At 40.2% G+C, this 23,971-nt stretch overlaps 1 protein-coding gene across 1 annotated transcript in view; it reads left to right on the top strand.

Annotated features, from left to right (window-relative positions):
* Positions 1 to 414: 414 nt before the first annotated feature.
* Positions 415 to 23,971, top strand: part of hk2 (hexokinase 2) — a 42,437-nt gene continuing 18,880 nt past the window's right edge. The window contains exons 1-8 of the mRNA XM_072388498.1: positions 415 to 694; positions 6,691 to 6,853; positions 7,880 to 8,028; positions 9,188 to 9,307; positions 11,633 to 11,728; positions 13,579 to 13,678; positions 17,246 to 17,429; positions 21,046 to 21,207. Coding sequence (XP_072244599.1) covers positions 632 to 694; positions 6,691 to 6,853; positions 7,880 to 8,028; positions 9,188 to 9,307; positions 11,633 to 11,728; positions 13,579 to 13,678; positions 17,246 to 17,429; positions 21,046 to 21,207 — 1,037 coding nt within the window. The 5' untranslated portion in view covers positions 415 to 631. The remainder of the gene's footprint in view (positions 695 to 6,690; positions 6,854 to 7,879; positions 8,029 to 9,187; positions 9,308 to 11,632; positions 11,729 to 13,578; positions 13,679 to 17,245; positions 17,430 to 21,045; positions 21,208 to 23,971) is intronic.

The raw sequence follows: 23,971 nt of genomic DNA, 5'->3' as shown, positions 1-23,971 counted from the left end.
GGTGCATTGAACAGGTTTGAAGAATGTTATTTGAGGTATTAAGAGGAAGGTGCTGCCTTTAATACTTTGTGACTGGCTCCTCAGCATCTTGGGTATTATTCTACCTTGACTTACAGGTTATTTGTTTGAAAGGATCTTTTAATGTTTGGCATAGTTGTTCTGTGGATTTAGGCTGTGGATCTCTGCACGTAAACCGAAGCAAACGCACAATCTTGAAGCCCATGGCTTTGTTAGCATTATATTTGACTCTTAAGTCTTAACACCAACTGGGGGCTTTCATTTTTTTGTGAAATACTTTGTATTGTGTGTGTGTGTAGTGGGGGAAACCACTATCCTTAAATTTTGTCTGGTCGGGCGGGTCACGTCGCGCCTCATCTGCAGCCAATCCGGGCCATCTATTCTGAATGACGTCAACAAACTACCAAGTCCAGGAAGTTGGAAGTTTTCTTGTCTCCTGCTGTACGACTCCGCTTTTAACTTCGCTTTATACGACGAATTTTCGATAAGCAACCGAGTGAGGGTGGTGCTTTCACATCTTTGTTGTAATTTTTCAAACTAGCCATCTTTGCGGGTAAACTTTCACCAAATTAGTTCACCGTGGACCCAAAAGTCGCCACACATCACTCTGAAGATGCTATCGCCAAGTATGTCGGCTAATTACTGTTTGGAGCTCAGTGTAGACCAAGTACCTAAAGTAAGTATCGATGTGAACCTACTGCCTGTGTTTGTTTTGGATACTTCTGACGTGACATTTTCATGAGCTGCCGAAGTCATAAAAACTGGGCTCAGGCACATTTGACTGCTAGCTTGTTCGAAAGTGTTTGGACAACAAACTCCTCCCGTTGTCCAAATATCTGTCATAACCTCCAAGGCAAGAAGCTCAGGGTCACTCGGATATGGGCAGCCTAACACACCGGATATCTGTACGTATTTGTAGCTGTCAAACTATGAGAGAACATAAAAAAGTTTCGAGCAGAAATTAATTTAATGTCTTTGGGTTCAAGTTCCTGCTTTTGCTGCTTTTTGTTTGTGTTATAATGTGATGGCTTAATGGTAAATACAATATTTTGAGGCAGCTGTAAGTGCTATTTCATTCACAATATCCAGATTTGATTGGATCTGATGGACACTTTTCATAGTAGACATTATGACACGTTAGAGAGGAAACAATGTGAAGTTAATGGTGCTAAATGATACACTTTAGTGTTCTAACAGGCTAGTGTTTCTCGGTGTTGGTCCTGAGGGACCCCTGCCATGAATATTTGGTGCATTCAAGTGACTGGTCAGCTTAACATTAAGCTTTGTTGATGCCAGAAGACGACTCATTCATTTTGTGCAGGGAAACTTAAAAAACATACATGGCAGGGGGTCCTTAGGACCAGGAGAGAAACACACTATCTGCAGTGAAAAGATTCTGGTCTTGAATATTCATTTACATTAAAACCTTGCCGCTGACACTTAAAGCACTGTTCATTAGCAGGTGGATAACGTTGTCGTTCCACATCCAACAAGTGAAAATGGATGTCAAAGCTGTTGTGTTACTGATTGTGAAATGACTCATTGTAAGGTTAAGTGTTCCCACAGTGTATTAGACTGTCGGGGAAACAAAGGACATGACCAATCTGTTTCATTACACCTCTGAATATTTAGAAAAACAAGTGCTGGAGTAGAAACTATAGTTCTTACACTGTCTTAAAAAGTATGGGAATAGGTTTTTAGTATGTTTCAGGTCTGGATCCAGACTAATTTAGCTATTTCAGCTATTAAAAATATGAATGTAGACTCTTGGTTTATCAGGCATTTTGAAGCCTTGATTTTGGCATTTTAGGCAATGGGATCTTGGGTTTTTAAGATGTCATGTTTTGGAGTCACTAAGAGCTGTGTGCCAATGCTGATATAGAGGCACTACCGGTGGCTGTGCCTCTGGAAGAGGAATGGGTTGCTCACTAACCACAGAGTTTGCACTTCAGTTCACCGCCTTACCATATGATCAGTAGCTTTGAACAAGATGCTTAATTCCCAATAGCAGCATGAAAAGTCCTTTTGCGTGGCAGCTGTGTGTTAACAGGTGTTTGAGAAACACACTTTGTGAGCTTGGCTAATGCTTAAAGGTGTCATATAAGGGTAGAGCATTTCCCATATGTTAGCATCTTGTCTATCGCCTGCTGCCTAAGTCTTAAAGCATTCCCTGTGCTATTATTTATAGTTGGCTCTAAGTGAAACCCTAGTTTTACAAATTGAACATTTTGTTTTGAATCAAGCAATTAAGACCATTGGATTCATCAGGAAAACATGGGCTGAATCAGGTGAGAAGTAGGATATTTTGCTCTGAAGGCAAAAAAAAACATCCTCTCATCTTTTTCTGAGCTCTTTCCCTTGACCTTGTGAAAAACGTGGAAGGAAAAATCTTTAAGGACTTAAGAAATCTGAGTACGCTGACACTAAGCTGTGATGTGGGTCTGCAGCCCTGAAACAACAGCTGCTCAGTGAATATGAACAGAGGCTTTATCAAGTATTACAGTACAATGTTAGTATAAGATATGAAATATTACTTTTATTATTAAAGTTCATGGTTAAGAACGTACAGAAAAAGGCACAAACATGGACCATGTTACACTCCCCTCATGTTTGTATGACTGGATGAATATAATTAAGTGAGTGCTGGTGTGAAGTTGCAGCTTTGGGGAGTTGTGGGGCGCCGTCTTCTCCTTTTTTCATGAAGGATGGCCCAAGACCTCCGAGACTAACGACTAATGGAGAAAATGAAGGTAGCACCCAGGTTACCTTCCTTAGCATTTAGATAATTTTATAGCTCTTATGATGGCTGCTGTTTAGATACGTCCTGGTCTTTTCACTTAGTTTGGAAACTCTCCAAGTAAAAAAAAAAAAGACCTCTATCCTCTACCTACAGTCTTGTTTTTCAGATTTGTTTTAGAACTGATAGCTGGCAATGCTCCACCAATATGTTGGAGCCGGTGGATGGCATTGTGCTTGTTCTTGTTGGAAAGCTTTATGGTAGCATTCACTGTACTTTCCATGGAACTGTGAACAAATAAGGATGAACAGCCCCTTTAAATGTCCATTTTTAAAATTTTAAACCAGATTTGGATTCTTTTATGTCGATGACGTCATCCCACTAGATGTGTGTGTAGAAAGCGCCCGTTAAGCACACGATAGCCCCCAATAACAACAACACAGCAGCTATGAGCTAACAGCGCAATAGTACGCGTTCATTCATTCATTCATTCGTCTTAAAGTGAAAATAAAGACAGATAATGCCTTGTTTAGAGGCTGTATTGTCCCTGCCCCGTTCTCTCCCGTTATATGGATATACGTGGATCTTGAGCGATCTAAATAGCGTCAGAAGGACGCCGACTTTCACTCACACACATTCATACAGCACGTCTTAGGATATAACTATGTGCTTTCTAAGCATTCACACACATTCATACCCCCAATGATACACTGGGGGAGCAACGTGGGGTTCAGTGTCTTGCCCAAGGACGCTTCGACATGTATCCTGGGGAAGCCAGAGTCGAACCACCGACCTTCCGATTGGTGGGCGACTGCTCTTCCTCCTGAGCTACAGTAGATAAACGTATTTTATGCCAGAAATAAGGTCTAGGTTTAAAGTAAAAAAAAGAACTTCCCCTCTAACTATGCTGCTAAATACTATAATATGTATGCTGTGTTTGCCTTTGCATTGCATCGAACTATACCTTTACTATTTCTAATTGATTTTAAAAATTCTTTAATTATTAGTGTTCTGCAGTACTGCAATGCTATACGGTGCAGGTGTTTACTTACTTTAAGTCCAGCTTATTCCAGCAAATAAAGATCAGCTCAGAAACTGTAGGCCAACTGAGATGGCTGTGATGAATCTTATCCCTACTCCCTACTTACCAACCTCTATCTTTGCACTTTATCTTTCTGCACTTCCTTCTATGCCTGCACCCTATCTCCACTCTGTCACCTCTGACAGAGTCGGACTACTGGGTTCCTTCTATGTAGTTTATTGTTAGCTTTTTGTATAGCTTGTTATATCTTGATTTGTAAGTCGCTTTGGATAAAAGCGTCTGCTAAATACATAAACATAAACATTATCATAAAAGATGTAAAGATTGGCCACTGATATTGCTTTTGATCCCAATTATGTCCAAAAGAGGAAAAATAAATTGGAACCATTCAACCAAAGACCCACAGGTCAGTGCGGTAAGATGGAAACAGGCCAGTTTACTCCATGAATATGGAGCGTAATTCAGATCAGATGCATGCTGAAAGGTGTTAAATGAGGTGTTTTATGTGTGTGTGTGATGTTGCACACGGAGCTGTGATGCAATATAAATGAATGTGATAATGACCATCATGCTTATATAAACATTGTACATGATTTCAGAAGATGGACTCGGTTTTTATCATTTCCCATTCTCATCCTTGTCAGCTGTCAAGTCAGTCACAACGCCAGTGTGGTTAGAAAAGCTTCCCCTGAATTTGGAAAGCTCTCCTGTTAAAATCCTGACGGTGACGCACCTTTCTTCTCTGCCAGAGGCTCTCTTCTACCAATAAATTAATGTGTTTGTTTAAAAGGTCAGTTTGCTGCAAAAGTTAATAAATGAACCTGAAAAGTCCCTGAATCGTATTCTAAACATGGGCAGCTCTAGGTAAAAAAAAAAAAAAAGTCTTCACTGTTTTTGATTAGTTTTTGCAAAACAAAAATGTGATGGTTGCCAAATCCAGAGAAGGTACGTAATAGTCTGCATGTTGGAACAGGAACTCCTCTCATCCACACCTGCACATAGGTTAGTCTGGCTTTGATTTAGTTTGACTAAAATGTTTCTCAAAATAGTCAACCTTGGTATCAAGATGGGATCTCCAAAAGAGAAAGGAAATGGGCTTTACCCCCTGACTCATGGAACAAGGTCTGCATTGGATTACTGATCCTGATGTACTACCAGATTCCTTCTAATTATCATGAACTGCTTTTTAAACGTATCAATTGCAGTCGGTGTGAGTTTTAAACGCACCGACGCTGATGATTTTGCTGTGACTGCTGGTAATATCTGTTAATGACAAAGTCGATGTGCTGGAATCTCTTTTAAGACCCATTTGACAAAGTAAACCAGTTTCCAATAGATCATTCAAGTCAAGTTGTCATTCATCAGAACATTGATGGATTTCTTTAAATCCAGAGCTTGCAATTAGGAACACTTCATGTTTATTGATATTCTTATTTTATGAGTTATTGTAAGATTGTGCAGTTTCCCTCTGGAAGTCACATGATGTGTCTCGTTGGAAGATCAATAAACCTAAAATAGGATCTTTCCTGCAGATTCTTTTTGATTAGTTGTTGAATGAAACTCATTCAGCCTTTGATTTGATATTTCTTCTGTGGCCGTTTTTTGCTCCTGGCTGCCATTTCTTTCTTCTTCTTCTTCTTTTTTTTTTTAAAGTGAAAAAATTGAGAGGCATTATGATGTTCCTGCTTTTATGATTGTAACTATTCATCCATGAAACCATCACAGCTGCTCCTCCTGTGCGACTGCTTAATTATGATCATCAAGTGATTAAAAAAGGAAGCAGAACATTTTAAATGGCAGTCAGTACGCAGACCAAGTTTTTTACACACTTAACTGTTTTTGTAAATTTAATTTGAAGTGTTTGGAAGCCTCTTAGATGACCTTCAAGGTTAATTCTTGGCTTTCCTCAAAGAAATGGAAGAGGTTACGAAGAGGATATGAAGAACTCACTGGCTGCCTGTGTCCCACCACAGTGCCAACAGACATAATGTAACACTGGGTACATTCTGTATGTTGACTGTAGCAGTCACAAAAACTGGTGACTCTCTAACATACACAGATCTTGCAGTACCTGTCTATAGGCCTTTTGGTATACCTTTCAATCTGGGGCCTATGACCCTTTGTTGTGCATCGGTTTCATGAGTGAACGTGTGAAAGCACAGAGGGAGATATATAGAAATGACCTCCTTGTTTACCCGCCGCCGTCCCACCTTGTAAATAACAAATGCCACACTCTTTTCTAGTTTTGATGGTTGGTGTGAATTATGAGGAGGAGCGATGCCAGGTGCTTTTTTTGTGATTTAAACCATTTGTGAAAAGGGCTTATAAATGCACTTTTTTTCCTACACAGAACTGTAGTGTTTTCTTAATGATGCCTGCTTGGAACTGAGTTTAGATTTCCAGCTGTTGCAATATAATGTGAAAGTTTAGAGGGTTTGAGAGAAGGATAACAGTAAAAGGCACAAAAATGTTTTTTTTTTTTTCAGTTACTTGGATTTTATTTTTCAGTTGCGACACATTTTTTACAACGTTATTAACTAAATTTATGGACAGCTAAAAAGTGATGTTTTTAATTTTAAATTGCCTAAACTCATGTTCAGACCTTTGGACCACAGTGATTAACTTAAAATGTTTTAAATGTTTTGTTTGAATGCCTCAAACAAAATTTCAGCATCAAATACAGCTGCCATCAGTGTGAAACTGCCACATTGACGGTGCGTTTCCCTCAGCAACCTGAGACGGGTTACAGCTTGAGAAAGTTTAGTAACGGGCTGCATTCGAAGATGGGTGGGACGATATTCATGCATTATGCTTGTACGTGCTCTACTAAACAAAGCTGTGACTCCATGTTTTAATGTTAAAAGATTTTAATGAGATTATCTGATATTTTTAGGTGGACAAATACCTGCACCAGTTCAAGCTGTCAGATGAAACTTTGATGGATTTGTCGGTGAGATTCCGGCGTGAGATGGACAAAGGCTTGTGCCGAGACACCAACCCCAACGCCACTGTCAAGATGCTGCCCACGTTCGTGCGCTCCACTCCTGACGGAACTGGTAACGCCTCCTTAATAGTAGATCTGCTTCGTAAAAGTGCTTCATTGAACACAAAGTCAGCCCTCCATCCATCCATCCATTTTTTATACCCGCTTAATCGAACTGTAGGGGGGGGCGGAGGCGGACCCCATCCCAGCCCTCAGATTAACACAAACCGTTGAAGCAATGAAATGATTCATTGTCATTCATTTCTACTAATTACCCTTTTTTCTTGGTTCTTAGGAACGTAGAAAACATAACAGCATAGTCAGAAAGGCTCAGTTCAGGCTCAGTTCACGATGCATACAGAGTAATCTTGACGAAAAGGAAAGTGGGAGGCAGTTGCAAGTCGGGATGATTATAAATACCCCATAATTCACAGGCCAGTGATTTCCTGAGGTCCGTAAACAATCAGTCACTTCTTCTGTGTGAGCTGCCTCGTCAGAGTGGCTCCAGTAAGACGATGCTGTAGATTACACGTTGTATTTACCTTATTATTAATATTATTATTATTATTATTTTAGATACAGAATAGATCTAGTTTAAAACTCGGTATTAAAACTTTCCCATCAGATGATCTTCATTTCCAATAATCACCTCTCTTTTGTTATCAATCTAAAGTTGTTACACAGTATTTTATGTAGAAAAAAACGGTCGCAGCGATTGCACTGGTCAATTTCTCACCTCACCACTCGTTTGAAGTGGCTGCATTTTTAAAGATGGATTGACAGTTCTTTTAATTATTTTCAGAATCATCTTTTATGAAAATGTGAAATGGTGAACGTTTGGGTTTTAGAGTTGTGAGCAGGGAAAAGGGAACAGTCAGATGGGATTGTAGCTTTTTTCCTCTCCAGTCTTTAAGATAAAACAATGGATTATGGGTAGAATTATTAGGAACAACCCAGCTAATGACTGCGAAAAATATACAAATAATGAACATGAGAAGCGCTTTTTGTGATTTAATTTTTTTTTTCATTAGAAACAAAGTCTGGTGGATGATTTCTGTTGTATGGTTGATGTTGAGTGCAATTGTGTCTTTGTTCAAAGAACAAGGGGAGTTCCTCGCGCTGGACCTCGGTGGATCCAACTTTCGAGTGCTCCTGGTAAAAGTTAATGCTGATGGCGAGCAAGAAGTGGAGATGGAAAATCAGATTTATACCATTCCTGATGACGTCATGAGGGGAAGCGGGTCTGAGGTGAGCTTTCTTGTTATCAAGAGGATCCTTCATGCCCACCACTGTCCTGAGCCCTGACTCGTTGTTGCACGTCTGCCCTGATAATGGTGACTGCTTGTTGATCTGGAAAGGGAACAAGGTACTTGTTGGATGAAGCATTTGCATCCTTCTTTATGAGAGGCGATGAGCAGAATAAATCAAAACCTTTAGACTCTGCGTACACAGAAAAATGGTAAAATGAAGCAAACCTGACAATTGCCAGCTGGACTATTAGTAACACCAAGCTGTGGTGAGTCTGCCTGTTTCCTCTTGAACGTCGCCTTCAGATATTTTTCATGGCTTCAGCAAACAGTGTAGAAAATCCAATCTGCCCCACAGCAGCAAAACACAACAGAGAGAGGTAGTGAAGGGGAAGAAGTGTACATTGAAGTTTGAATTAGACAGAGCTGCAAACTGCAGGCAGCTGCAGGCATGGATCTCAGCCTTCCAGTTTAGAAAGAAAGAAAAGCAGACAGGCAGTGAAAATATTAGCCTCTGATGAAAAGTCTGTCACTGTTTCAACAGGCCAATGTCTCCTCTTTCTGTGAATAGTGCCAAAAAAGAGAAAAAACTATTGTTCACTATAGAAAAATAGTACATTAAACCATCTCAGCTAAAAATCTGCTTTTATTTACTTTAAAAACCTTTCTACAGTCCCAACATGCTTCATATAAATTGTATAAGATTTTATAGTTATTAGAAACACCTGCTCTTCTGCATAGAAATGTCAGAAACTATCCGTGCACACATAAAAGAAAGTCATACCAGCACATATTTCCAGTAACCAGGCTATGTTCATCACATTAATCAGGTTATGGTCTTCAACACGTTTTTAAAGGGGCTAAAGACATGATGGAGAAGTGTCATGTAATCACATGTATTTGAATTTTAAAAAGCAGTGTTGGTAAAATGTTCAAATATCCATGACCTGTTTAAATGGAGGGATCGGTTCTGCTCATTTCTCTGAATCTGTCTCTTCTTTGAACATTTACTTCGGGGAATGAAACAGTCCCCCTACTAATAATAATGCAATGCAAGGACTCCGACTGTGACTTTGATGGTTCTGGGATCTTTGCACATGTTTTCAGCCCATGCTTAATGAGAAGGGAGGAAAAAAGACCTCTTTTCTCTTCTCTTGTAGTTGTTTGACCACGTCGCTGACTGTCTGGCTAATTTTCTGGAGAAGATGGGGATAAAGGATAGAAAGCTTCCCCTGGGCTTCACCTTCTCTTTTCCCTGCCAGCAAACTAAACTGGACGAGGTGAGTGACCTTTGGACTTGTTTGAACCATACTTAATGGTTTATGTATCTGAGTACCACCCTGTTAAGCAATCAAATTAGAACCTTTAACCATTTGAAAAACGAACTGAGGATAAAGGATTACCCCATCATCACCCTGCTCTATCTTTGATTATCATTTCGAACACAATTTCCTGCTGCTTCAGTCCGAGTTAGCAGTGATACAGAGGAAACTGTGTGAGATGAGGGCCTTTTTAAAATGTAGTGTGGGATCTGGTCTGATACAAAAGACCAACCGTATTTATGAAAGCTCTTTTCATTCGCTGACAACCTTAAAATCCTACATTAATCGGCGAACTTCCACTGGAGATGCAGTCAGCTGTTGCTTGTTTTAAGATTTTCCTTTTCTGCCATCACTTGGTGCCCGGCAAATGGCAGGCAGTTCACTCAGAAGGGCGCTTTTCTCTCCCTTGCTCTGAAATGCCATTGCGTTCCTTTTGCCGTTTGAGTCAGATTGATGTTTTTCATGCGTTTGGCTGAAACTGGGAACCAGAATTCTGCTTTACTACTCTACATTCATCCTGTTGCTTTCAGTTCTTACTGTGACATAATTGAATTCAAGTGTGATGGTTCCTTTGACATGCTCAAGCCAAAACATGGGCTTGGACATGTACAGATGGAGCAGATGAAGTGGTGCTTTGACTCGTGAGCTGTCATCACGCTTTGCTGTCCATCATTTGTATCAATCAGGACTCCAGACGAGCTTCATCCACCAGCTCTTGTGCTACTAACTCCTTTTTGGAGCACCGGCACAAGATTTTTGCAGTGAACTTTATCACATTTTCAGTTTTGTTTCCATCTTTGCTAAATTACTGATGAAAATCATTATCTTTATTTTTTAAAGGTGGGTTTTGTTACTTTGGTATTCAGAAAAGATTTGTTGCCTGTTTATTACTTCTGGCTCCTCTCATTTCACCTGAAACATCATGAAAAAAACTAGGAAACTAACAATAAGGCGAGAATGTGATCATTTCTGTCATAGCGCTGCGGGGTTATATGGTTAACTTTATTTTTAATTTTTTTTTTAGCTAATATAATAAGACTGTAAAATGAACACCTGTTGATGTTCCTCTGTAGTAATCCATCTGCAACGGCTCTGCAGGGTTTTATTTCAGTGAAAGTCTCATCCGTTCACCTGAATTAGCCCCTGTGATGTGTTACCCTTAACCGTTTAGTTTATACAATGTATTTACAAATTCATCAGTTTTGTTGATGGCATTATTTAATTAAAGTGTCTTTTTTTGCTAGTCCCATTTTGTCTACTTGTTTTTTTTTTCATCTTTTAGTCTCAAAGGAAGAAATGAATTGCTCGAGCATAGATTGCAGTTCTTTCTTCACAGCGTGGTTCGATGGTCTGCATTTTGTGCGCAGACACATTAGATAAATCCTGCTTTTGAAATGCAGCTGGCAGACTGCTTTTAGTTAATCATTATGGTTGTTTTTGTAGAGTTTGTGTCCCTTTAAGGGTAGTCTGATCTTTGATGTTTGCTTTAATTTTTTAAATCTTTACCTTTGCTTTAATCTTTAATTTTCATGTTGATAAAGGAATGTTGATTTCTGAAAATCGTTATGACCTGTTGATTTACTTTGTAATCTTTCTTTGAAATACAGATCTGTTGAGGCTCAGCAGGTATATATTAGTATATATAAGTTGCATCTTCATAGAGAATTTCTCCAAAAATGGCAACTTAATGGTCAAAGTCTGGAGGCTTTTTACAAAAATAGAATAGAAAAATACTTTTCAAAAGGGGCTGTTTAGTTGCAGGATTTGTTGGACAAATAAATGTGCAAGTAAACATACTTCAACATCTGGAAATGCAAAATGTTTCAGACCATTAAAGTTCCAACTACAGGATATGAACCCCTCAGAAGCTCCAAATTACAGCCGCAGGCAGAAGACTCAGCGTTCGGTGTTTGCAGGCTTGTTTAGAGGCTGCGGGGTGGACGGAACTTGTCTGGATGAGTCACCCTTCTTAGCACCATGTCTGAGTCTTTTCTGAAGCCATTTCTGATTGATGGCGACCCACCATTGTTTGACTGAATTTCAAAGCTTTTCACTGTTTATCATGAAGTTAGAAAAGTATTTAATCATCTTTAATATGATACTGACTTATAAATAAATCAAGCAAAAAATGTATACTTCTTTATTTAGCAGTAGGTTTGTGATGCAGTAGCAGTTAATTATAAGCTTTTATTAAATATTATCTATTTGGATGCTGATTAGCTGTGATCATTTAGACCATGAGCTGTGTTGAAGTTGACTCTGTCTTCATTTTCTTCTTTGCAGAGTGTATTGTTGTCTTGGACCAAAGGCTTCAAGTTAAGTGGAGTTGAAGGAAAGGATGTGGTCAGCCTTTTGAAGAAATCTATAAAGAAACGAGGGGTAATGATACATATTAGTTCACACATGTGTAAACTTGTAGCGACCTGGAAATTATTTGTCTGCTAAGGTAACAGTAGAAACTAGATGTTTTCAAATAACGCTTAAAACCAAAGTGATAGCTTTAATGGCACTCGCAGTCATAGTTCGACCAAAAAGACCAGCTGATGGCTCTCTCTGGCAAAGGGGCTGGGTGATGATCACTTATAAAGACCTGGAAATCATTTGTGTTTGTTTTGAGTTGAACTAACTATATTAAATAACTTTTTTTTTAACCAAAATCGACTGTTTGCCCAGGGCCTGTGCTCGTATAAACATCTGCAAAGATGGGTTTGCAAGCTAAAAATGTTTCAAGAAGCCTGAATCCAGGTGCTGTAGGAATCAGCTTTAATCATTTGATAGTTGTGATTATATAGTAAGCTATAGACAAACACAAGAAGCACTCCAGCTTAGAGTTGTTGTAAATGGTGGAATGGGGTAATTTTTCTTGACCTTCTTAATACACCTCTATAGTTACAAACATCTGGGGTTAGAGTTGAAAAGCAGATGGTGGACTGCTGCTTGGTTGGGGCTCATGTGCAAGCACATTTACTTTGGTGGAAGAGGGTTCTTCAGATTCATCACTAAACAAATGGCAGGTTAATTTTCTGTGATAGTCCAAGCCTGTATGTGCAGGCTGCCTCTGCATGCACCCTGTGCAGGTGGCTGATGACTTGATGAACCCCTGCTGAGTGCTTTAAAAGGCAGCCAGTGATCCACTCCAGCTGCAGATTTGGGCCCAAGGGCACAAGATCAAAACCAGGGATGTAAATTTAGCATAAAAGAAAAACTTGAGCTGAGATACAATTATTGGTTAAGATTAGAACTGTTGATTTTATCTTACAGTCATGGCAAACATTAAGTACACCTGCTATCATTTCTGTTTGCTTTTAGATATCAGGACATAATTGAAAAATGATCCAATCCTTATCAGGTCTTCAGATAAGATAAATACAACCCCAGGGGAACAACAACACCTGAAACTTAGAAAGGAGAAAGCATCTTTAAAGGAACACGATGACTTGGTTTAGCTTTGTAAAGTTCCATCTGAACAAAGCACAAGACTTCTGGAACAATGTCCTTTGGACAGAGCAGACCAAAGTGGAGATGTTTGGTCATAATGCACAGCAGCACGTTTGGAGGAAACCAAACACAGCAGATCAGCACAAACACCTCATACCAACTGTCAAGCACGGTGGTGGAGGGCTGATGATTTGGGCTTGTTCTGCAGCCACACGACCTGGGCACCTTGCAGTCATTGAGTCCACCATGAACTCCTCTGGATACCAAAGTATTCTAGAGTCAAATGTGAGGCCATCTGTCCCACAGCTAAAGCTTGACTGAAACTGGGTCATCAACAGGATGATCCCAAACACAGCAGCAAATCTACAACAGAATGTCTGAAAAAGAAAAGAATCAAGGTGTTGCAGTGTTCCAGTCAAAGACCTCAACCTGACTGAAATTCTTCCATAACAATGTGAGAGACTGATGACATCATACAGAAAATGGTTATTGCTGCTAAAGGTGGTTCTACTTGCTCTTGGATCGTGGGTTGTTCATAGTTTATTACTCGCTGTCTCAGCATTTTAGTTTAGTTTTCATTAAATAAAAAAGGACACTGTGTCCTATATCGTGATGTTGTTCATTTGCGGCTGTATTTACCTGATTTTAAGACCTGGTAAGGACCGGATGATTTTAAAATTATTTTATGATAAGGAAAACTTTAGTTTCAACATTTGGTTCCAATCTGTAGATTTTCTCCCCTGAAGTTTGTGTGTTTTTTATGTAAACAATTAAGTAGAATTTCATTGCAGGACTTTGACGTCGACATTATGGCAGTAATCAATGACACAGTGGGAACCATGATGACCTGTGGCTATGAAGATCAGCTCTGTGAAATTGGCCTCATTGTTGGTATGTCAACTCCGTACTACAGCAGCAGTGTCATGAGGCTCACCATTTGTCAACACTTAAAGGGAAAATCTATCAGAAACAGCTACGTTAAACCATGCAGTGAGCTCTTATGTCTGTGTTTGTTATGTTTTTTCCACAGATATTCAAGTTCTCCTTTAGTTTATCATGTATACATATAAATGATGTATTTCAGACTATTATTAATTGATCTATGTGCATATATACTTCAGAAATGACTTGGATCCCTTCACTGTTTGCACACTTGCTGGATATTTAGTTTTAAAGGGATGAAATTGGCCTTTTTTCTCGAGAGTCTACATTTCAGGCTAAGGCTTTCTGAATCTGTTTATGAGTGTGTTCATGTAAAAGGGCTGTATTTAGCTGTATTTAGCTATACTTTGGTTGTATGCCACTCAAAGTTCTTTACAGAGCAAACAATATTAAAATCATGAAATAATTACATTTAAAAGCAAATGAAAATTACAGTAAACAATTGAGATAGATGGCAATAAAAACAGCATAAACCGAAACAAAGAGATTGAAAGTAAATTGAGTTCATAAAAGACACAGCATGTTAAAGAAATTGGTGCATCAAAATCAGGGAAATAAAAAAAAAAAAAAAAAAAAGAGGCGGAGAGGATGTCTGCATGCCTAACCCAGAGCAGCAGCTGGTTCTGCTAAAGAGGAGCCAGAAAAACTGAAAGCTCTGCCAATCATCTGATCGTCATCGAGTGTGAGCACCTCTATAAAAGCAGAAGTTCCATCAGTTTGCTGCTCTGGAGCATTCAGGTGTGTGTCAACACAATGCCAAGGAGGAAAGACATCAGCAATGATCTCAGAGAAGCAACTGTTGCTGCCCGTCAATCAGTGAAGGGTTATACGGCCATTTGCAAACTATTTGGAGTCCATCATTCTACAGAGAGAAAGATTAGTCAAAAGTTTCCTGTCTTCCCAAGAGCGGCAAGTTCACAGCAAGAGAAACTGCAAAAACCCCAAGAGCTCCATCTCTACGGGCCTCAGTTAGCATGTTAAATGTTAACGTTCATGACAGTACAATTAGAAAAAGGATAAACAGGTCTAGGATATAAAGCAAATCCTCACAATTTTTGGGCTTTTCTTGCAATACTCTGTCATTTAAAGTAGCCATGCTGTGTCAAAGAAGCAGCTGAATTTGGCTTTAAGAAATGGTTAAAAGGTTGTCAGTAGTGAGAAGTTTTAAGCAAGTTTGCAGCTTTTATTGAAAAACATGGCGGGAAAAGGACGGTGGGGCTGCGCTGGGATTGAGAGAAGGCTAACAGTGGACGGCTTTGTGGGGGAAAGCACGAGACTGTTGATGTAAAAACTGTGCTTTATTATTAATATTAAGGTTATTTTTGTTTCAGAATTAGAAAGCTTTGTTATCTTTATAGACATGTATAGCATATAATAAGAGTACAGGTTCTACACTATTTGTGCTTTTTTTTTTAAACATTAAAAGAAAAGTGTCCAAGCACAACAACACATCAGGCAACAAGCAGTAGTAAAAACAGACAGACGTGAAGCAGGAACAAAATAATATTTATAAAGAGCGAGATTATTGTGCATTTAGTGTTCTTATGGTTCAGGGGAAGAAACTGTTTCTGAGCCTGGAGGCTGCAGGCTTTCATTGACCTGTGGCGCTGCCTGAGGGCAACAAGTCAAACGCATAACGTGCTGAGTGAGAGGACTCATGGAGGATGGATCGGGACCTTAGGCAGCGGGAACCGGCAGTCTCTTCCAAGGATGCAGAGGGCAGCCAGCAGTCTCTGAGCAATGTTGACAAGCCTCTGCAGTTCCTTCCTGACTGCAGCGGAGTTCCCTGACACAGTCTGCGAATACGCTCACTGTCATTGAAGTTCACCAGCGACTTCTATTCTCATTTGTGCTTCTTGAGGAGTCTCAGGAAATGCAGTCGCTTCCGGACCCTCTGTATCATTACCGTGGTGTTCACGGACTAGTAGAGATCATTAGAGACGAACTCCCAGAAATTGGAAGGACACCCTCTCAACATTGTCTATTGATGTGGAGAATGACGTGGTCAACCTGGCTCTCTTGAAGTCCGCGATGACCTCTTATGGTTTTGATGGTGTTTTGCAGCTGATTATTTGTGGTTGTGGTCTGCTGGTGAAGAAGTCTTTATTCCATGCACACTTTGAGGAGGGAAGTTGTAAGTCCAACATCTTCCTACTGAAGATGTGAGGAGTGAAAAGCTAAAAGTCTGGCGCAGCTCCCTGGGCGTTCCATTTGGCTCAGTGTAAAATGGAGAGCGATAGAGTTGCCTTCCTTAGTGGAGCAGTTTGCCCAGAAGGCTTACTGGTGGTGATCAAACGCTCAGGGGATACACTCCTTGATGTGCCATGAGATCCTCTCAAGGCATTTTGTTACCATGCAACAATATGAGTGCTATGGGTCTGAGGTTATTCAAGCAGCACTCAGCTGGTATATATAAAGATATGAATAAAAAATCTATCTCCCAGCTCACAGGTTTAAATAAAATCTCTCTGCCCTATTGCTTGGATTAGATGTATGACGTTCAGTGAACATATATTGTTCATTTCTTTTGATGTCTCCTTGGTGCTGAGAAACACATACTGTAATTGGGTCCCTGGAGTAAGATTTGTGTCTCTGCCAGAGAGACATTAGAGGCTTCTTATGTAAGCTTGATTTAATTTAATGAACTGAAGTAAAATAGGAAGTTAAATTAACTTTTATAAGTGATGACCTTTGTCTCCAGTGTTTTCATAAAAATACTTTCTTTTTAGCTCTGAGTCACTGTCCAATTTAATGACCTGTGGAGAGCTCGCTTGGATACTTTATCAAGAGAAGGCTTAAGAAAAACTTTCAGCTTGTTATTCAGAAAACTTCTCGACCGCCTTGGAGAGAAATCATCGGAACAATTAGGAGAGCAATGCTAAATCATCCAGTCATCATCATTCCATTAGACTTCTCTCCTGACATTTATTTACTGCTTTAACTTAAAGACCCTTAACGATCTTTAACACAAAAAATGAACCCAAATGCAAGAATACCTCGGCTTCTAAAAAAGGTTTGCATAAACCACCCCACGATAATAGATATATCTCCTGTTTCCCTCCTGGTAGGTAAGCCTTCAGATAGTCCAAAAGCCAAGTTTAATAGTGTTTATTTATCAGATAGATAGATGGTCTTGTATCAAAAACACTCTCTTTTAGATTCTAGACCATAGATTAAACATTGTACATCAGAAATTCTTCTGAAGCTTGGTTCACACATTTATTATGACATCATCCCCTAAGAGTGTGTGGGATAAGATATGTATAAAACTCCATCATTTGACCTCTTGAAGTTTTTAGTTTTTTGTAGAGAGTTTTTAAACTGTATGATCTCACATTGGTCACACCTCAGAGCAAAATGTACTGCATCTTATGAAATGATTTCTAAAAGATCATAGCCGCCTGGCTCAGTGTGCAGACGGGTGGAAATCTTTGTGAATCTGAATATATTCCTGAAGTGCGATAACATGCTGTTTTGCTGATCAGTAATTGTCATGGTGACATCGCCTCTCTCAAGGAACGGGGACCAACGCCTGTTACATGGAGCAGATGAGGAACCTTGACCTGCTGGATGGTGATGAAGGGCGGATGTGTGTTAATACTGAGTGGGGCGCCTTCGGAGACGACGGCGCTCTGGAGGACTTACGCACTGACATCGATCGGGAGATTGATGCCGGCTCGTTGAACCCTGGCAAACAGCTGTAAGTTTCCAGGAGATTTTGTTTCTCGCTGTTATCGCAGCTGAAGGGTGCCTTTTACTTCTAGATTTCTTCATGTTCACTAAGCTGCTTCGTTCTCAAGATTTAGTTTCATCGTCATGTCACTCAGTATTTGTATGCAGAGTCTGAAACAAAAGGTTGTTTCACACCAGCTCCTGTCATTGCATTAATAAAGATGGTAATGAATGATTGATAATGGTATAAGATTACCTGTACCTAAGATAAAAATCGATACATACCTCATACACTGACATTTACACTATCGCAGTCTGCTCGGCTGGATCTGCAGAAGTTGCTCCTGTACGTACGAGACAGCATTTGGTAAAACAGGCCTTGAGAATAGTGGTGAGTTGTGATGGAGGTATCTGTGCTGATAGACGTCCATCATTCTGCTGCTGCCGTCACAGTCCTGTTGAGCTGCCGTTGTTCGTTGGCCCTGCAGCTCCCAAACCTGAAAGTGAAGCTGTGTGTGAGAAGGCAAACTTCAGGAGGAAGTGAAGAGTGGGGGAAAATGCGCCTTTGTGAGTCTCTGTAGGGGATGGAGACGGGCTCTGACTTTTTGGACGAAAAGTGCTGGGTACACAGCTGGGTCCTACTGCATGGAGTAGCAGGTTTATACTCAGTTATCTGAGGGGTTAAATTTTTACCGGTCCTCCCAGGTAACAGGCATGTCACCATGACAACATGAAGGAATGGCATTACACTGTGTCCACTGTGCTGTAATGTATTTTTGTTTATCAGGACTCTCTGATTAAATCAGGCTCTTTCATAGACATAGGCTCTTTTAACATAGGTTAAAAAAATGGATGCGTCTCTTTTCTTTTTGTCCAGGAGTAGTTGTAATCAGTTTGAGAGCCTCCATGTGAGACGTTACGGTCAGTAAACGTGTGTGTTTTGTGTAATATTCTATTTTTGTTGCCACAGCTGCAGTCACCTTCAGTGTAAATGTGTTGTGTTCCATTTGATGCCACGTCGAGCTGGAGCAGAGTAAGACCTGCATCTACTGCAGAGTCATGTGGCCCGGGACTGTATGCTGATTAAAGCGCTCCACACTGCAGTGAGGAGCCACATGTTGGCGAGTGTTAGTGGGTTTTTTGGAAAGTGTACAAATGTCCGTGTTTGCAGGTCCTGCTGAAATCAGTCAGACCGAGCACTACCATGTTGTCAGCCAACTTATCAAGAATATAATTAATAAATGAGTTTTTATGTGAATGGGTTAATGAACAGCACCTGTAGCACTTTGTAGAACAAATAATAGAACAAAAATTAACAGTAATTTAACCATTTGACAGTAATTTCTTCTTTTATCAAGTGTGTTTTGACACGTTTTTTCTCTCCATTCGGCCCTCCTCTAACAGAGGCTTTTGAGTTCAAAGATTCTGCTCAATATCTTGAGCCCTGACTGCTTTCCTGCTCCTTGTCAGCCATCACTATGTCTGGTTGGTTGGTCAGCAGCTGGTTTGTTGTCCTGAATTTGAAGTCTCATTTAGGGACTCGAGGGCCCTCTTTGCACATCTGCAACTTGTGGGCCGTCTGAGACCCCTCCTGATGTCCATCTTCTGCCTATGGCATGTTCATCTGTTGTAATATTTCGAGCTTCTGTGTCATCCTTCAGGTTGGCCTTGATGACATATCTGTGCATGCTACATCTCATTGAAGTGTTTGGTCTTCATCAGTACTTTCACATCTGCCACGTCACCTTCTGTCTTCTGCCTGAGTCACTCTTATTGGTTTATTCCAGGGTGGGTGGCAGCATTCAGGTGGATGCCCTGTGCTGATCCTCTGATGCACACTCATCCTCATAATAAACACACACGCAGCAGTGAGGGAAGAGAAGATAAGGTGTTACTTGAGGCAAATAAGTGTTTTTTCCTGTCACCTACATAACAGTAATCTGAGAGTTCAGAAATGGTGTCTGTTTAAGAGCAACTCTCCACAGCTGCCCAGTGGGAATATTTTGTGCTGGAGCTGAGGAGAGCATAAGCGAGCCAGTACGTGGATTGCAAATTAGCAAACAATTTGCTACGTGAAACCTGGCCTGTATTTTAAAAAAAAAAACTATGTTTAATCTACCCATTCAGAGTTATAATTCTGCTCATCTACCACTACTTTTACACCTAACATTTTCCTTAATTCACCTTCATCTTCTGTGCTGTACTGATTGGCTCACCTCGCAGCCTTCATTAAAGAGGACACGGCATGGTCATTTTTATCTAATGTTTTAGGCTTACCTTTGACATGATGGAGATGCATTATCCATCCCTCTGCTTACTATTTCTGAAAGTTCCTCCTCTTTTCCATACAGTTTCTACAGAGTCAGTCAGGCCACGGCAGTATTTTTATCCTATACCTCTTCTGTATGCTATTTATCTATAACTTGGTTGAAAATAGCATAATGTTGGGTCAGGGTTAATTGAAGCGATTGTGAACATGCTGTGAATGGCATTTAATAGTTAAAGCTGCACCGCCTACCTGTCCGCAGATCCCACTAAGAGAGGTTTTTCATTCTCCATGACACATTGTTTGCACTGGCTTGCTTATTTAGCTAGAAGGCAGCTGAAAACCGGCCTTGACAACATACTGTCAATATATTCCGAGACCCTACAAAAGTTCACATGTCATGTTTACATGGTAACTAAGGCCCGTTTTTCCTCGAGGGATGTAGATATATATAGATGTTAATGCAACAATCTACTGCCTAGGTAAGATCATGAGTGTGAAAATGAAGAGGTAAAAGCCCTTTGGTGGACAGTATCAAAAACGACCAACAGAAGGAGAAGAAAGGTGAAATCCAAACAAAGGTTGTCATCTGTTCCATTATTAAGTTTGTTTTCTCTCCTTTTAGATGGGTTTGTAGAACAATTAAAATCAGACCTCTACTGTAAATCATTTAAAGTCAACTAAAATCCTGCCATTTCCACTGTGTTCCACGTGTGCTTTGACCGGCACTGGCATGCTGTCTTCTTCTTTTGCACACAATCACTTGCTGTTACTCTTTGACATGAAATACATGCCAAATAACAGATGATTGAAAAAGACAAAACCTGGGTCTGCTTTTAGATGTCAGCTATGCTGCAGCAGGTGAGGAATTGAAAATGAGTGAAAAGTTGGTTATAGACGGGGTAAAAAGGTGAAATGCACTGATTTGGCAGTGTTTGGATTCTTTTCACTTCAAGTGAAGGTGATGACGTATTAGACTAACAAGCCTGAGAGGCTGATGAAGACATGCCCATGTTAATTAGCATAAAGAAATACTTTTCAGTCTACAGCTGTGTTAATGTTCCTCATGATTTTACTCATGAGTTTTAATTAAGTCGTTTGATGCCAAGGAAATGTCACACAGATGGTATACTCTCACATCTTTTGACTTATTAATAACTTTATCATAGACAGATTTATATTGTGATGTGTTCTTGGTCAAACATTTTGATTCATGAAGCACGCTGCAGATTTGACAGCTTTGCATTTCTACGTGTGAGTGACAATAGATGAATTATCATTTTAAACAGTTTTTGTCTGTTTTTGTTTTAATTTAGTGTGACAGTTTCCTTTCATTGTTACATTGATTTGTTCTTCTGTTTTGCATGTTGGTCTGCAGGTTTGAAAAGATGATAAGTGGGATGTATATGGGGGAACTGGTGCGTCTCATCTTGGTGAAGATGGCCAGAGAGCAGCTGCTGTTCCAGGGCAAGACCACACCTGAGCTCCTCACCACTGGACGCTTCAGCACCAGCTACATCTATGGCATTGAGAATGACAAGTTAGTTTGTTTTATGAGGATTACTCACAAGTAGCAAAATACGTCCAATTAGAACCAAGAGAAGTCGAGACCGGTCAGGAATCTAACATCGTTACATCGGCTGCCTGCACTCTCAATATATACACAGCTTGCAGCACTGCTATAAATGTACAGATTTCCAAGCTAAATTGCTATTTTGACAAACCAGAGGATCTCAGAGTACATTCACACAGAGGTGCATGCTTCTGAAGTCTTGAGCTTTGTTTGCTGCAGCTGAGAAAGCAGCCATGAAAATGTCAGGAATTATTTTTCTGTGCTGTCCACAAAATATGGCTATTATTAACCAAACAGCTAACACGAACCGTGTCTAATTCCTGTTTGAAGCATGATACATAGGGATGGGTGTGGCGCTCCATTGGAGACATCTTTATGTATTATTTTGACTCACTGGAAGTCACTCAGTACTGTTGGAATCAGTCTCTCTGGACGGAGCAACACTGAGGGGACTGAGCATGTGAAGTGATGGATATTATTTTACCACTCATTAATTATGTCATATCCTTAAACTTTCATCTAATTTTCTATTACTCTGTCTACTCTTAAACATTGTTGGTGAGGAATTGTTAAAACCCCTTTCCAGCAGGTATTAATATCCCTAAAAACTCTATTTTATTCGAAAGGTTTTGCCATAAAAAGATAGAACTCTCATAGTCCTCCTCTCTCAGTACATGGGGATCTATGAATATGCAAATCTGGCCCCGGCCACATATCTGCCCCCCAGCACTTCTGCAAAGCCTCTTCCAACTCTGCAAAACTCACTTTTTAACACTGAGACCAAACTGCAGTAAAATGATGATAAAGGCATTGAGCGCAAGACACATGGGCTTTTCACCGAAGACGTGCTTTTACTCGATTATTTTTTGAAAGACGCCGGCAGAGCTGCTCAGCTCACGGTGGCTCTCTGGGGCAGGGAAGGTCTCTTGTTGAGCACCGGGGTGGATACCACTCACCAACAGGTCAACCAGAGAGTGACGCTCAACTAGAATGAAGTAATTGTAAATGAGAGTAGTATAGAGAGAAAACACTCTTATCTGTCTGACATGCATAATCCTTGTTGTTGTGTCAGTTGTAATTGGTCTTGAATTCGATCTAATTACCGTAGATAGACAGCGATGTCTTCACCTCACGTGAACTTCGCAGACAGAAGCGCAGCACTGAGTTGCATGTTGAAACCATTTTTGGAGCAACTTGGTAATAACCTCAAAGTTTGTTTACTTATTTTCCTCCTTCAGGAGGGAGCATTGTGATTGTGTGATAACATAATAAGTTTAAATACCTGATAATTGGTGGAAAGGGATGTTGAGAAGATGGCTTCCGTCACCAGTAAGAGCAACAGGACTTCTTTGTGCTGCTTTTCTTTGGTATCGATATTGATTTTTTTTTGCATTGAAGGGCTGTTGTAGGGGCTTACAGCGCAGCTCGAGTGCCTTCTAAACTAAGTTAGATGTACACAGAGTTGTGTTATGAATTGTAATATCAGTGCTGTAAACAGCTCAGTGAGGCACAACAAGGACATGCACATCTCCCACTGCTGTGTTGTCCAGGCTGCCGATGGGATCCAGAAAGGTTTTCTTCTCTTCTTTTCAAAAAGCTGATTGTGTAATCCTGTCCAAGTCGTGTCCAATATGTAGCTCCCTGCCCTTTTCACCAGAGTGAGTCCTGTCTGTTGCACAATAAAAACAACACACTGTCTCACACTGTCTTTTGCTGTATATACGAAAGCATACTTAAGTCACATAATGAATATTGAGTGAAAATGCAGACACTTTTCTTTATTGAGGTACATGTGTGGCATATTCCTTTATTCTACTTTGCAAAAGTGCAGTGTTTACATTTGGAAGCTGCTGCTCTGAGCTCCCATCATGCATATAAAAGTGAGAGCTTCAAGCCACACAGGCCATCTGTATTGAGTGAACAACACCACAAAGATGATAGGAACATGTGCAGATGCCACTTCCACAGTTGTGCACAGTGCATTCTGGGGGGTTAAAAAATGAAACAAAAAAACAGAACTCACAGGTGAGAATCCTTCAGTTATATGAAGAAACCTGTCCAGCTGGTAGAAGTGTTATATAAATGGAGGACTTCTTGAGAGGAAATGCATAGGGAAGTTCTGAAACAGCATTCTTTTAAGATCAAACTTCATTTCAAGAGATTTGGAAAAGCTCATGATCCGTAGAACACACCATCTTTGAATCGCAAAGGCAATATGATTGGATGCAGAATATGATTGAATTTAATAGAAGATGGAAGATCCCAAATCAATTCTGCAGCGGACGGTCTGATCGTACGGTCTGATCAGACTACATATCGTGAGCCTAAACATACGGTCAAGTAACACGCGTGTTTTTTTTTGTTTTTTTTTAAAAGATGAGGAATACTCTGCTGTGGCTCGGTCACGTGATCTCAAGGTGATTGAGCCATGCTTCCCCTGCTGAACACAAAGTTTGAAGAATCTGCAAAGAAATACAAATAAAACAACTGAAGGTGGCTTCAGTGAAGTCCAGACAAAGCATCTGGACAGAAGAGGGAACTCATTCATTTCAGGAATAACAAAAAGCTGCATCTGTTTCCAAATGTGTCTCGACCTGCCAGTTTGTTCTATAAAAGCTTTCGCTCCAGTCATGGTCGAATGATTAAAAACTAAATCAGTCTGTCGTTTTCGATAATCGGCTTTAAGGAAATCTGCAGGCATTGGTGCATTTCAGGGTGCTCGAAACACTGA

Source organism: Leuresthes tenuis, unplaced genomic scaffold (assembly GCF_036924035.1).
Source record: "Leuresthes tenuis unplaced genomic scaffold, fLeuTen1.0.hap1 SCAF_6, whole genome shotgun sequence".
NCBI lineage: Eukaryota > Metazoa > Chordata > Actinopteri > Atheriniformes > Atherinopsidae > Leuresthes > Leuresthes tenuis.
This window is presented reverse-complemented; position numbering and strand designations above follow the sequence as displayed.